The sequence below is a fragment of the Ictidomys tridecemlineatus genome, chromosome 7, assembly GCF_052094955.1.
Source record: "Ictidomys tridecemlineatus isolate mIctTri1 chromosome 7, mIctTri1.hap1, whole genome shotgun sequence".
NCBI classification, from domain to species: domain Eukaryota; kingdom Metazoa; phylum Chordata; class Mammalia; order Rodentia; family Sciuridae; genus Ictidomys; species Ictidomys tridecemlineatus.
In genome coordinates this window covers 171,773,981-171,789,236 of record NC_135483.1, presented here as the reverse complement: position 1 = coordinate 171,789,236, position 15,256 = coordinate 171,773,981, and the positions used below count along the sequence as shown (strand labels likewise).

The 15,256-nt window shown below is 41.4% G+C and overlaps 1 protein-coding gene and 1 long non-coding RNA gene across 7 annotated transcripts in view; one reads left to right on the top strand and one right to left on the bottom strand.

The window, feature by feature from the left end:
• Positions 1-446: 446 nt before the first annotated feature.
• On the bottom strand, positions 447-9,708 carry LOC120893110 (uncharacterized). Of its 2 annotated transcripts, XR_013424273.1 has the most exons (5): positions 8,922-9,695; positions 5,329-5,426; positions 4,494-4,560; positions 4,116-4,404; positions 447-1,449 (listed from the first exon to the last, which is right to left on the bottom strand). It is a non-coding gene; the product is annotated as an uncharacterized LOC120893110 (long non-coding RNA). The 2 variants fall into 2 exon arrangements; XR_005738099.2 differs by lacking the exon at positions 447-1,449 and having other exon boundaries at positions 1,752-4,404; positions 8,922-9,708.
• C7H2orf80 (chromosome 7 C2orf80 homolog) overlaps positions 8,027-15,256 on the top strand; it is a 27,191-nt gene continuing 19,961 nt past the window's right edge. The window contains exons 1-5 of one of the 5 annotated variants that reach the window (XM_040294810.2): positions 8,044-8,126; positions 9,900-10,029; positions 11,894-11,975; positions 13,846-13,928; positions 15,128-15,215. In XM_040294810.2, coding sequence (XP_040150744.1) covers positions 9,989-10,029; positions 11,894-11,975; positions 13,846-13,928; positions 15,128-15,215 — 294 coding nt within the window. In that variant the 5' untranslated portion in view covers positions 8,044-8,126; positions 9,900-9,988. Of the gene's footprint in view, positions 8,127-9,885; positions 10,030-10,144; positions 10,300-11,893; positions 11,976-13,845; positions 13,929-15,127; positions 15,216-15,256 lie in introns of those variants that run through there. The other 4 variants (XM_078017914.1, XM_040294808.2, XM_040294809.2 and 1 more) reach the window with 4 other exon arrangements.

Here is a 15,256-nt window from a genome sequence, read left to right as displayed (position 1 = left end):
ACTCATGTTTATACCTAATAGGCAATATTTGAAGCACACAATTTCTATAACATACAATTTCGATCTTTTTTTTTTTTTTTTAAAGAGAGAGTGAGGGGGGGGGAGAGAGAGAGAGAGAGAGAGAGAGAAACTTTAATATTTATTCTTTAATCATCAGTGGACACAACATCTTTGTTGGTATGTGGTGCTGAGGATCGAACCCTGGCCGCACGCATGCCAGGCGAGCGCGCTACCGCTTGAGCCACACCCCCAGCCCCACAATTTCGATCTTAAGTGTTTTAATAGTGTGTGTATCCAACAAGTTAGGCCTATCTTTAATTGGAGATGGGACTGAAGGAACAGGGTGGAGTCCATTTGGCCACACTCCACTCAGCCCATTTTGATATCACTTCTTATTCTATCTACACTTAAAGTTGAAAATGACAAACAAAAAATCTTCACTGGTATACTTTACATGTATATTTTATTTATAGATCATCATAGATTTGCATGTTTTTCTATTTTATTTTGAAACAGTTGCTCGGGGCCTCACTAAGTTGCTGAGGCTGGCTTTGAACTTGTGATCCTCCTGCCTCAGCCTCCTGAGGCAGGAGGATCACAAGTTATGTACCACCCTACCCAGCTAGAAGTTCAAGTATTTTCAGTATTTAATTTCAACATTTAAAATAATTACAATTTTTATAAATAAATTTTGACTTTTTTTCTTTCATTTTTCTTATTATATCACGAATCTGTAAAGGTGGAAATTCTCAGCTTCAGTCTGAGAGATGTTGACAGCATCTATTCAGTATCCTCATAAAGGATACAGAAACTGATAAGGTGGGCTGGGGTGTAGCTCTTGGTAGAGCACTTGCTGAGCATGTGTGAGGTCCTGGGTTTGATCACCAGCCCTGCAGGAAAGAAAGAAATAAAAATCCATAAGACAAGGATTCTGCCTGTAGAAAGCACATGTTTATTTCCAAGCCATTCTTTGGCTTGGTAGTGGCTTGGACTTATCCAGACTCTTATTTCCCAACAAACTTAAGAGGGACAAGTCACCCTGAAATGTTTTACCCTTGCAAATATCTTCCATAAAACAACAGCAACAAAATGACTTATAAAATAATTTACTAATCTTATTGGATGGAATAAATGACTGAGCTTTAAAAGTTACTCTTGCTTTCTTGTCTCAGAACAAGTTTTGCTATAAAAATAAAAGGAGAATTCCACTTTCAAGAACTTAGTATAAGTGTTGGGGTTGGGGACACCCCTAACTTGGATATTTCAGACAGCCTGCTTCCCAGCACTTAGCAGAAAGATAGAGTCTTCTAAGTGCAAATACTGCAAGTTTTACCTCAGAATGCTTCAGGAAGTCACAGATTTTACCTTTGTCCTCAAGATGCATGCTTTGTTCTGAGAGCTCTTTCATTAGAGGAAACATGTTTCACACATGGATGTTGATTGGATTGGCTGGATCAAGACAGTTAAGAGAAGATTCTGTTGCAAACACTATGCTCATTGCCTAAGTTGATCCTCACCCTTCACATACCTGTTATTACAAACAACCTGCAGATGATTATCATAGAAACGTTTAGTGTGTTGCTTAATGCCACACAACCAGCAAATGGTAAGGCTTCAATGCAAAACAAGATCATTTATTTTGCAGTGCTAGGAACTGAACCCAGGGCCTTGTTCATGCTAGGCAAGTGCTCTACCACTGAGCTGTAGCCCCAGCCCAAAGGAAGCTTTTTTCCTGGTTCAGAAACCTTCCCAAAGGTCAAACTGTAACAATGTGAGTTAAATTTTTTTAATTTAAAATAACAATCGCTGAGGGCCATTGCCAAGTAGGAATGACGCATCGATATTTCCTTGCCAGCGTACCCCATGCTGCTTAGAGGACATTCAATGGGACATTGCATGTATGCTTTAGTAAGGTGACCTTGCTCAAAGACCAGGGCGGATCCGGGTTTAGAGCTGATCAGGTTTGAGGAAGTTTCCCCACTCCTTGAGTTTAGGGCGTTCCCGGTTTAAGACAATAGGGGTTTTAGGGAAGTTGGAGGTTGAAGATTATTGCTGCTGGGATTGGGGTGTTCCTGCTGCTTGTTCCCGTTGAGTTCTCATGAGATTCAAGGGGATTGGGAAAAAGCCTCGTGGAGTAGGTGAATTGGGCTGGGAAAACTTGGATTTCCCCAGAACCTGTTTGTGTAGAGGCCGGTGTGAGTTCGGGAATAAAGGATTGCTGTTTGAATCTACAAGGTATGTGGTGGCTCGTGATTCTGTGCCAAGCCGAGACATTGGCAAACAACAGTATAAGATTGTAACCCATAGAAAGATCAAAATTCATGAATCCATACTGATATAAATAATCAATTAATAAACAAATAAGAGAAACAGAACAAGACAGTTCTTCCTTACAGTAGAATTCCAATTGAAAAATATAAAGGAGAAGAGGGAAATAGAGATTCACCGTTATTTAAATGCTATAGTAATGATTGCTGCTCTGGATCTGCTGATGAATGTTAAAGGTACAGAGGGCAAAAGTCTGAGAAAGAACAAGATTTGCATTCTTTGAGAGTATCACTCCCAATCGATTTATTGACCACAACATTACTATGTTCTCTGAAAAATGACTTTACAGTAGAAGACAATCCCAACAGGCACTGCCTTTACCAGGTCCCGTTAACGTCACCAACAAAAGACCTAGGAACACCATGAACCCCACTGTCCGGTGCACAACATCTCAGTTATACTCTTGGCAAAATCATGGGTTTGATCCGACAAATCAAAATTGAGGCTCAGTCTGCAAAATATCTGCTCTTCAAAAGAGCCAGCTTGCCAAAACAAAATTGGAGGAGGAGGGCAGAGGCTTTTACAGATTGGAGTTTAAGGAGAAAAAACTAAATGCAATGTGGAATCCTGAACAGGATTCTGAAGAGAAAAATGTTATTGGTGGAAAATCCATTGAAATTGAGACACAGTCCGTAGTTGAATTGATAGTGTTGTCCCAGTGTTAATTTCCTGATTTTGATAGTTTTATTGTAGCCATTTAAGAGGTTAAATTGGGCTGAGGGGTAAATGGGAACTCTCTGTTGCATTTTTTCTATAACTCTAAAATCACTTCATAATATTTTTTTTTCAAAAAATAATGATGAATATATGGGGCACCAGATATGCTGCCTCTCAAGTGTTCCCTAAATGTGACCAGATGGTCTGAAGAGCCCAATGTTAGAGGAAAGTGTGCTGATTGTGTGCTGACTGCGGTAGTCAGTTGCTATACCCTACTCTACCACAGGCTCTCAAGGTGAGGGGTGAAAGGAGTTGCTTCTAATTGGTGTTAAGGATAGTGGGTGGAATCTGACAGATGCTTCTTGCTATGACACGTATTTCCTGGGCACACTGATGAGTGCATAAGAATTAAGTAGGTGGATCAGTCCACATTCATATTTCGCAGGCTCTTAGAATGTAAGTCTCATAGCAGCTTTAGAATGCTTCAAACTCCTTTCATGTAGTTTTGGGCGTTGCTAGCAGATGTCACATTATGATCTGTAAATTCAATCTCTAGGTTACTGCACATGGGTCACCAGCTTTCTTTCCAGTATCAGCTTCTTGGCAGGGTGCTGTTGGGGTGTACTTACTGATTTTCCAACCAGAGCACCTTGTGTAGGAGGGACCTTCCTGTTTTTCTCTATATGACTGCAGTGGGCTTCAGTATTCCCAAAAGAACATCCTATTCCCCAGCAATTGATGGGGCTGGCAGCAAGCCCAAAGCAATCCACACAGTATCATCTGAAGAACTTTCAGAACTGGAATAGAGCCAAGGAGTGAGAAAGAGGGAGCAGCCTGTCTGAGTGTCTAGGTGAAGCATGCAAACCTGGGAGCTGTCAAGCAAACATTTTCTGGCTTGGAGGCTGGGAAAATGGAGAACTCCACACAGAGACCAAGAGCAGGAGGAGGGGAGTAGACTCCCAGAGATGAGCAAAGAGGAATGAGGACTTCTGGATCCACCAAATACTACACACCCAGCTTCAGTTCTCATGCCCAGCCAGCTATGTCCCTGCCCTGGAAGTCCATGAGATTTCTTAATCTCCTTTCAATAAACTCTCTGTGTAAGTTAGCTCAGGCGAAGTTTCTGTTACCTGCAGCCATGTGTCCGAAAATGATGTTTCTTGTTGCTCTCTCAGCCTAAAATGGTGGATCTGTCCCAAGGGAAGAGCACAGCTGGTGCCCACCAAAGAGAACCCCTCCGTAGCTCTCATGGGCACCTCTCCCAGTCTATACCCCTCCTGCTGGTGATGCTGATGCCAAGCTGCTGATGTTTAAAGTTAAGGGTGCCTTCTTCTTATACTGCCATAGCTGGTGACGTTGCCTCCCATCGTGGCAAAAGCTGTGGTGCCATTTTTTCTGCCAATTTGTCCTTCAGGAGTACTTAGAGGAGAAAAGATAAGGAAAGTTAATCATTTAATAGCTTCAGGCTCAACCAACAACAGCAACTACAGCAAAACAATGCCACATACCTGGGTGTGTGTTTAAACCTTGACTTGAGGAAGTATAACTGATGCGTAACTGATGTGATTCTGCAATCTGTATATGGGGTAAAAATGGGAGTTCATAACCCACTTGAATCAAAGTGTGAAATATGATATATCAAGAACTTTGTAATGTTTTGAACAATCAACAATAAAAAAAAAAAGAAAAAAATAAATAAAATAAACCTTGACTTGAAAAACCACAGGCATCTGAGCTACAGGTAACGGGGCCACAGGCTTACAGCTCCGACCAACCCAAAAGCAACAAGTCCTTCCCCATAAAGACTGTCCTCCTATCCCCACGCTTTGCTGGCTAGAGTACCTGCCCCTCTTAGCCAATGCAGGCTCAGTGCAAAAACTTCCGCCTTCCTTCCCCAAATTTTCATTATTAAAATGTTCTTGACTAACAGGTCTGGTGGACATCTTCCAACTATTACTTAGTTTTGCTGCTGGAATTTGTGGGCACTTTTCCAGAACGTGGCCTTTTCCTCACTAGCATCTATAAGGACCCAATAAACTATTTCAGAGAACACTCTATCTCAAGAGTTTTGATTTTACAATCACAGGGAAAATACACTTTGTTTTTATTCACTATTTTGTTTTATTCATGTCCTTCTACTGAGGACCCTGCGTGAATTTCAAGGTTGGATTGGAGGAAGGTGTTACTTAGGAGAGCTTTGGCTAAAATTTCTGTCAATCTCCAACTAAAGTTGGCTTTAAAAATAAGTTCTTTTTAAAACAAAAGAAGTTTAAACATAAAAACACAGACCTGGAAGTTCTTTGGAAATGGAAAAGAACCAAAGCAATGCCATTTTGTTCTGACCTGACTCCATTTTGTGCTTGTTGAACATGTTTTCTTTTCAGCTTCCCGACAGCGGTATCTATGTTGAAGTACAGAAGGACCTTGAACTGATTATGGCCCTGAAGTACAACAAAAATGTGTAATTGAAACAAGTCTCTCGTGTAATCAAAATATGTCTCAACAAGGTCTTTTCTGACCTACAGGTGCCTCAACTGTCCTGTGGTTTTGCCTTTATAAACTCCGTCCAAAATTCAGGTTCTGGCATTTGAGGTGCTAGCCTGCTCCCAACTGCTTGCCTGGCATGCTCATTACAGGACCTTTTTCCTCTTTCAGTTTGGCTCATTATGTGTGGGTGGTCTGTAATAGCACTCTGTAACACTTTGACTCCGCCCTCATCCACACAGTAGCTTCATCCTCTGACTGGCACTAAGTTGGCTCTCAATTGCTGGGTGTTCTATCTAGTATAATAATGATGGGAGAAAGAGTGATCCATCTCTTATGTCTTTATAAATAAGTGAAGAAAACTTGCTCTCAAGCTAAAGATTAGAGCAACTGCAATAATGAAGCATCACCTAGGATATCCCTGATTGTCACATGCATCCCTGGTTATCAACCTTATTTGTATACCAGAGCCCATGGAGAAATTTCTTAAAGAATAGGGTAGTTCAGCCTTACCTGCCACCTGCATCCAGCACAGACGGCTAACTAAGGTCGTTCGGGGAAAATTCCCAAGGTATTAATAATAAAACACAGATACACAATTTACCTTTAAACCAAGCTCTGGGACAGGTCCTCTGCCCTCGGCCTCAAGCTCTCCAAATGGGAGAGGGAGCATGCTTTGTGGACTTTTATTAGAAGGGACTCTAAATTCTTAGGAATTCCCATCCAATGAAGGTCAAGGGGGGCAGGGTTACAAGGACAGGGGAGGTAATTGAATCCTGGGGATGTGGGAAGGCACAAAGACACAATCGCTGGAACCCTAGAAAACCAGGCTATCAGATCACAGTGTGACCACCAGATGCCACACCAGTCAGCAGGGGAGTCAGACATAGTCATGTCCTAGTTTGACTTCCCACACTTACCCTCAGAGAGTCTTAGCTTACTGTTCTTGGGACTTTTTAAAGTTCCTCACTGATACAAATATGATCCTGATAATCTCACAGCTCTGGGTCCTGCCCAGGTGTGCCCAGACATGCCTAAATCCAAGGGTGAGCACATTCTTAACCTTGTTACCCTAGAATGACTAATCTCTTGTGTTCACAGAGAAGTTTTACTAAATCACGTCTGTGTGGTTTTTTTTTTTTTTTAATGCCAAAAATACTATGCCCACATGGGTTACTTTACACAGTCTGTGCATGCAGCCCATCCCTTACCAAATACAAATACCCAAATTACTATCAGCTGGCTATGGGGAGGAGACTGTCTTTTCTGCACCAATCTTGGATCCATGGCTGAAGCCCTTCTAGCAAAAGGTAGAGAGAGAAAGGCATGCAGATTTTTTTAAATTCAAGTTTTACATGACATAGGAGCTTTCATAAGCATTGAGACAGCAATAGAAATAAGATCTTCACTCTGACCTTTCCTCTTTCTTCTCTCCCCACGCACAGGCCATGAGACCTAGCAGGATTTTCTAAGCTTCCCCTGCAGCAGATCCTCAGACACTCATGTAAGAGGTAACCCCCCTGATCTGAAGGAAAGGAGCCAAAGACACAGAGACACAGAGAAGCATCTGAACAAACAGGCTTTTTAAGTTTCCCATTTGATTATCATGAGATCATACCCCCTGGGGCTCATAACACACAATGATAGTCTACCTTTATCAAAACTAAAGATAAAAAAAAGTACACAAGATAAGTTCCTTCAGGTCTTCATTTCATTCTTCAGGCTCCCATGTCATGTAAAACTTATAGTAAATCAATTTGAATGTTTCCTTTTGTTAGTCTGTGTATTGTTAGAGAGCTCTCAGCCATGAACCCAGCGATGGCAGAGGAAAAGATATTTTTCCTCTCCTACATAACCAAGGGAGTCAGTGGAGAGAAGTAAAAATGAGGATTAAGCAGTATTGATATCAGACACCCTGCCCTAGGTTAGGCACAGCAGCAAGCTCAGCCTCTGTCCAGCAATGTAGAAGAGACACTTACAAGCCAAGGTCAGGAATTAGGATTATTGTTCTAAAAGGAATGGGAAACCCTCTGCAGACTCTATGCAAGGGGCAAAGGTTTAAGATAAAGAGGAAAGTGTGGGAATAGGAGGTCCACTCAGCAAGAGGGGAGGTGATGGCTAGACCCCGTGATGGCTCCTAGGACTGTCACTGCTCTGCATCTGGAGTCACTGACTAGAATCACCCTTCTTTGGGGGTGCTTCCTTAGAGCCCTGTATGTACGAAGAAGCCCGTGTTTCACTGGCCTCTCCAGTAATCCTTGCTTGGTCAGACTTCTATGTCTGCAGCCAGATGCTATAAAAAACCCTCGGGGGAGTGGACTCCTCGAATCTTCTGGCATTGACTTGCTTTTCATATTAATCATTTAGATGACACAGAAGCCTACTCAGGTAAAAAGATACTTGAACTTCAGATCAGGATCACAATCCTGTCTCCAGTCTATGAGCGCCTCCCCCACTTTCAGGGTGTGTGTGTGGTGGTGGTGGTGGTGGGGGGGAGTTTTAAAGCCATTAGTTTCATTCAGTCATAGTTTCCTAGCAACCAGGAAAAATCATCTGTTTTCCCCATGTCTGTGGGCACCAGCCCACGCCTGCTGCTGATGCTCACATTTGCCTCCAAAGCAGAGAAAGAACAAAAGCACTGCAGTCCGCTCCAGAGGGTGAGAGATTCTTGAAGGGGACTTTTGTTAAGATCCAGGCACCTGATAGAACACAGCAGGAGAGGCGGAGGGAGGGCTGGCATGTACAAGCATTCCTCAGCCACCGGTAACCCTAGAGAATACGGGGGCTGTGACTTCTGGGGGTTTTGTGCCTATGAAAGAACGAAAGCCTGAGGCAGCTGACATCTTTCCAGTACCTCTTTTGCTTGTGTTTGCAGCCCTTGGTCTTGTTTTCTTTGAAGTTCCACAGACAAAAAAGAGGGGTGGTGGGCAAAATCCAAATCTAACTGGATAATCTTTACAAATGTCCCTCTCTCAACTAGGCTTGGCTGCTAAATGCATGTAAGTTACTATATTCTATAGTTAGAAGGAAACTTCCCATCGTTCAATGTTTTGCAGAGGAAGAAATATGAAAAAACAGAGACGCAAATTCATCGGTTCACAGTGACACAGCTAGTTGGTGGCCTCATAGTTTCTCCTGACCTCCAGCCTAGTAGTTTGGGAGTGGGAGATGCTCATAATTTTAATACTTAAGCCTTTTTATATTGTGCCACCTTGAATAGAGGGAGAGGTTCTAACAGCAACTCAGAGATGCAAATTTTATAATTTATAACTCTGAAATTCAAATGTTAAATCTTTTACTTTTTAAGCTTTAAAGTTAATTAAGCCCACTTCCTGTGAAGGAATTGAGATAGGACAAATAATATCCTATGAACAAATATCCTATGAACACACACACACACACATATAAATATATTTATATTTGCTGCTGGCAGCATGCAGGGATTGACTCACCAGATGGTGGAGGCTTGGTCAGTTCACATTCACAATCTGATGGGGGAGATGAGCCTGCTGGAGACTTGGGAAGAGCTGCAGTTAGAATTGACCACCTGCTAGCAGAATTCCTTCCTGCTGAGGGGGGTGGGGTGTAAATCTTATTCTTTTAGACTTTCAAGTCCTTCACTTAATGAGGGAGGTCAGGTCCACTCCCATTATGAAGGATACTGCTTTTCTCAAAGCCCACCTGTTTAAATGTCAATCTCACCCAACCCCCCAAAAATAACCACTTTCACTGAAACATGTAGAATAATGTGTGATCAAATATTTGGGCAGAGTAGCCCAAACAGGTTGACACATAAAATGAACTACCACAATGTACTTCAAATCATTTTAAAGATTTTGGATTCAACTTTAGTGATAAACTTGATTCCCATTGATAATTCTCCCTTGGTACCCATTCAATAGGGATGAGTTTGTATAAACTTCTTTTAATGACTTTAGGCCACTTTTGACCCAATCTCCTGATCTTTCATTTCTGGTTCAGTCAGGCTGGGAACTGAAAACACCTTAGCCACAATCACATGGTCTTTCAAGGACCTCCTGGCCATAGGTTATGGACAGGTTTCAGGAAAACTCCATTAGGAGCCATCATGCTAGGGTGAGCACCCTGAAGTCACTAATGTTGACACACACAGAAAACCTCCAACAGATTCAGATCACAAGCCATCAAGGTTTGCGTGATTCTGGCAAAATAGCCAATTACTTGCTGGCTTATTGTAAGGATAAGTACATGATAAGTGTAAGGAAAACTTGGAAGGAATGCATGTTGTCAGATAAATACAAGGTACAGTGTACTTGCCTTCAGACAGCTTTCTGACCCAGCCTGCTGGACAAGAGGCACATTCTCAATCCATTCCAGAATCTGGGACTCCATGACTGGTATTTGGAGAGACAGCATCCCTAATTCAAATTCTCTCTGATTTGCTGCTGTAGTTTCTAGGCTCCGAGAGGCGGATCTTCCCAAAAGACATCAGGTGCAGTGTAAGCTGCAGGTACTGGCTCAGCTGGATAAGCCTTTAATCATGGAAAGAAGGCTTGTAAAAAAGGAAATGAAAAAGCTCCTGTAAGTATGACTGAGAATAACTTTTATGACACTTGGCATTTGGTGGGCTGTCATAGAAGCTTGGATGTTGGCAGGCGGGTAAAAAGCTAAGGAAGACTCTATTCCTGCACTACAGGAGAAAGCCAGAAGATGATCTGGCCTGTCTCCTGCCAGAGAGATCTCAAATGTAGTGCAAAGCGGGATGCTGAATCTCTCAGGAGGATGTTTCTGCTGGCAGCATGCAGATTGGAGGTGTCCCCATTCTACAGCCTGGGAGCAGAGCAGGGCACGGTATGCACCAACGAAAGGGGCTGGCCCTGCTGGTAAAAGATATAGGAGAGATTCCTGGAAAATGTATCCAAGGATCCAGCATTTAAACTGCAGCCTCTGCAGCATTTATTGTCAGCCTTATCGACCAAATAATTTATTTCCTTTTTCTTGACAACTGATTAAAAAAAAAAAGGCAGGGGTGGGGCTGAAAACATCAAGTCAGCATGAAATTTTTTTTCCCTCTTCTGTAGATTTTCTTTGACTTGGTACTTAACAAATGTTGGTGGAAAAATCACAGACCATGTAAGAAGCTAGGAAAAGATTATATTCTATTTCATATGTATTATAGGCACAACAATAAAAATCCCTTTTCATCAGATGTTATCCCAGACCCCATCAAATGTCCTTTCTCTGCCTACTAAGTTAACTGTCTTTTACTACGTCCTTCAGAAATGCTGGAATATGCCATGTGTGAATTTTCATACATTTACTTTTATGTGCTTGGAGGCTAATACAATAATAAACAAGCCACAATCAAGAATGCTGACTCTCGGGGCTGGATACTGAGTGGTTTAGTGGTGTAGCATTTGCCTAGCATGTTTGAAGCCCTGGGTTCAATCCTCAGAACCACATATAAATACATAAAATAAAAGTTAATCTACAACTAAAAAAAAATTAAAAACAAAGGATGCTGACTCCCCTACATATATCCGAATAATGGAATTTCAAAATTGACATAATTTTAGATTCAAAGAATAGATTTAGGCTTCTTGGAAGGTAACTTGGAATATTACAGCAAAAATTTAAGAATATTATCAATCTAGAAAAGTTAAGGACTCAGAAGAAACCTTTAAAAGCCAGAAACAAACTTCCCCTCCACACGGTGGAGGGTCCAAATATCCTAGTATGGTAAATAGACAACCAGAACTGACCTTATATAAAAAGGTAAGGTTTTTGGATATCAATCTTGAAGCCACCAGAGTGTTTTTCCTGAATCCAGTTCCTCTCTCTGACTTTCCCACAATAGAACCCATTTCTTTTCTTTTCCCATGATGCTTAGTCTACCCTCCTTTTATTAAAAGTTATGGTTAGAAAAGAATCTAACATGAATACATTAAGATGGAATTACTAAAAAGTTTTCATGAATAATTCCTTCTAAGGGCAATTGAATTTCAATGCAGAAAGATTAGCATAAAAGAATACATTCTTATAGCACTTTATATATCTGGAATTTACCAGCTTTGGATGTTCTGCCTGAATTTAGCGTGAACTGAAAAGGAATCTTCACATGAAATAGTGGGTCTCAACTCTACTTTTGCAAGAAACTTTCTCTGTGTGTGGGTATTTGATATGCTTGTGCTTTGTTGTAAATCCTGTTCCCATGAGTTTAATTTCAGATAAATGTGATTGAAGTTAATTATGGTTAGGCCTTTTAAACCTGCAGCATGGCAAGACTACTGTGTAAACTGAAAATGAATATTAAGGCAGCTACCAGGTTATCGGCCACTTCTGCTGTATCTCAGTCTGGGAGGGAAGGTTTGGGAAGAAAGCCTCTGTCGGCAGACTGAATCCTGAGTCACCCACGATGGTTCAATGCTGCTCTCTTGCTTTTAAGGGGAGATTATATTGGCATCAGACTTCGGGAAAATGAATTTGACCCAAAAGGAAGAAGGCAACCCACCTTTCTAGATGATATGGTAAAGAAAGGCATGCTGACGCGGCTCACATTTGTGTTCTATGTGTATTAAGAGGGCAGAACTAGGATTGAGGTTATGGAGTGAATGGGGTGCACACACACACACACACACACACGCACACACGCACGCATGCACGCACGCACGCACGCACACACACACGCACGCACACACACACACACACACACACACATATGCGCGCGCACACGCACGTCCTCTTCCTCATTTTCCTCATCCTGACATTGTCCCTACGATCATTTTGACCCACTAAACTGAAAGCAAAAAAGGATGAGAAAATAAAAGTCGTATTAGGGGAGAAAAGATGAAAAAGCAAGTGAGTGCAAGGTAAAATATTGCATTCAAGATATTAAAAAGTTCTTGACAAAATTAGCTACCATGTAGTTCTCAAACAGACTCATTTCCTCATCATCTGCATGATAAGGGGGTGGGGGACAAACCAAAGCAATGTATAATCCTAAAATCCCTTGTGTTATTCAAATTGAAACCCAGATCCAAGTTAGGTTCTCAAAGTTCATGACACAGAAATTAGAAAGATTTAATCCAAGAGAAATTAGTAGAAAGTTCTAATCCAAGAGAACTTCATATTCCCCCAGCTTTTCCTCTGCCCATTTGCTACCTTTGCACTAAGAAAGAAGAAAGAATCTCTCTTTTCCCTGCCCCTCTTCTTCCAACTCTGATTAAAGCAATGTTCACTGACTTTTCAAATACGCCTTGGAGCAGAGTTTAGTCTGATTCTCTCTGGACACATATTGAACAGAGAAATTACATAGATTAGAACTGTGCTTCTCAAACTTTATTGAGGTCTTATTGTTGCCATGTTGTTTTGATTTGGGACGCCTGGGCCAGTCTGAGAATTTACATCTCTAATGAGCATATAAACAATCCAATGCTGCTGATCCAGGTTTCCGACCCTGGGTTAGGTTGCAAAACTGAGCACTATCCAATTTTCCCTCTTTATTTATTTAGATTCACATTTCAGTTTGGTTCAGTGCCTGGAAGAAATAATTCTATTATTTGGAGAATGTTAAGAACCTTAGAGCCCATCTAAAATAAACAAAATCAAAATCAACTTTCCCTTTTCTTTGGGGATGAGAAGGAGAGATAAATGGTATACTCACTAAACAAAAACTCTTAGAAATGACCAGGGAAAAGTCATTGTTAGAATATAAATGAGCATTCAAATTGTCCCTCAGCTTTAAGCAGTATGTGTGACTCTGCGTGTCCCTTGATCAGGTCCACCGCCAATCCTTTTCTCATGTTGGTCCCTCCACTGGGATGTCCCTCTGGGAAACTGTCCTCATCCTCCAAGCTCTAGCTTTGAGAAAGCTCCCTCTCTGAAACCATCTATCTGCACCACCTGCCCAGGTAGACACAAGAGTCTCTGCCTCCAAGTTCCCACAGCACTTCCCCTATATCCTGGAAGCACATTTCTGATGTCACCCAGAATCAGAAGTTCTCTGTGGCCCTCTTCCCCTACTCTTACCTTTTTCTATTTTAAAACTTAAGGAAATTGAGGCCCAGAGAGCATCAGTCACTCACTCCAAGGATAGACTATGAGTTGTTGGCAACACCCAGATTTGAACTCAGATTCCCTGATTCCTGGGTTGATATTCTTTCCACTAATCTAGTCTTTCTTTTTTGGAACCACAGGAATCAAATGATTGCTCTAGTGGAAGATAAATTTACTGTCTGAAGATCCTGAAGTATTTCTGGCTGAGCATCGGGTTATGAGGCTTAGCTAATCATCCTTCCCCTTTTGGACATGACAAAATAGAGCAGGCTTAGCAGTGCCAGGGAGTCCCGTGGTCAGTGTCTCAGCCTTCTCCTTTGCTGTCTGTGCTCCCTCTTCCAGGCACACTATGACTTGGCCATCAGCGTTGCTTTGCAGTGGCTGGATCACTCCGAAGATTTAACTTGGCTCAAGTGGGAAGAAGTGTAAGTTGTAGTACATTTGTTGTTGTTGTTGTTTAACATCTGACTTGGATTAATGGTGCAGGGAATTCGAGCTCTATCTGGCATCTTTCACCCATAGGCACTCTGATTTGAGTATACTCCAGGGTAACTATCCCCCTTCAACTAGAAACCTGAAAAAAAAAAAACCATCTTTGCCAACTTTAAATAAAGTCAGAGATGTGTTTACATATTTTGCATTTCTACCAATTGGTTTCTATCGGATTAAAAAAATTTTTCTTGCATAAACTTCCCACCGAAAAACATGACCCATGCTTTTTTGTGTACAAGCTGTGATTTTCAAAATGATCAATTTGGTGGGTGAAAACTGCAATCTTTTCCTAAGGACTGTCAAACCCAATCTCTGGAGAGTTTAAGCAGATAGGTACCTGAGCCAAGCTGCTTGAATCATGAAATAATTTCCTTTCCAGGATTATTAGCATTTTCTTCCACATGTAGTGTCAGACAGGCACTTAGTTGATAAGAGAGGGAACTAACAAGGTCAGGATGAAATAGTCTATTCCAGAAACCAGTTATTTTTTTTTTTTCTGTCCCTAGGCCTTGGACTATACATCTGGATGGAATGTAGTAGCTTGATTTGGTTGTAATAATCAGAAAATTCAGTTTGAACAAACTTAAGAGAGAAAAAACAAGTTGCCTCTATCAGAGATCTGTAGACAAGTCTGTGCTTGGCATAGTTTCATACAAAACTCTGTTGATGTCCCTGGTACCTGCCTCTTGCCCCATTTGCTCTGCGTGGACAGGGCAGGGGATATACTGACTAGCTTAGTCCACAGTGCTCTTTCCATTCTTGGATTCTAGGGGAGTGATTGGTCTTCCTAGAGGCACATAAGCTTGCAGTGGGGTTAGGCAGTTCACCACAAGCAAATTACCACAATCAGGAAAAAGGATCTGAAGCCAGCAACATCTGCCACAATGGCCAGTCTGTCAGTGTTTGATAGCTATGAAGACATGAGTAAAGAGGACAAATTCGTCATCAACATTAGAAGATTAAAACTTCAAAGTGGTATTACTGACAGAGGATTAATCACATTGATTTTTTTTTATCAATAAGTGGGTAGCACATAGCCAATGCAGATTATTTATGGATTATTATCACAGACTTAGCGAGTGTCATGAGGAATACAAATAAATCTTCAACTCTTATTTATATTCCTTCTTAGGAAAATGCCTCTTCATGATCGACCCAGATATCCAAACCACAGAGAAAGAGAAGCAATGATTTTATCATCTTATGCTGGAATCTTAATGGTAAGGAAAAGAATACTGCATGTATTAGTATCTTATATCCA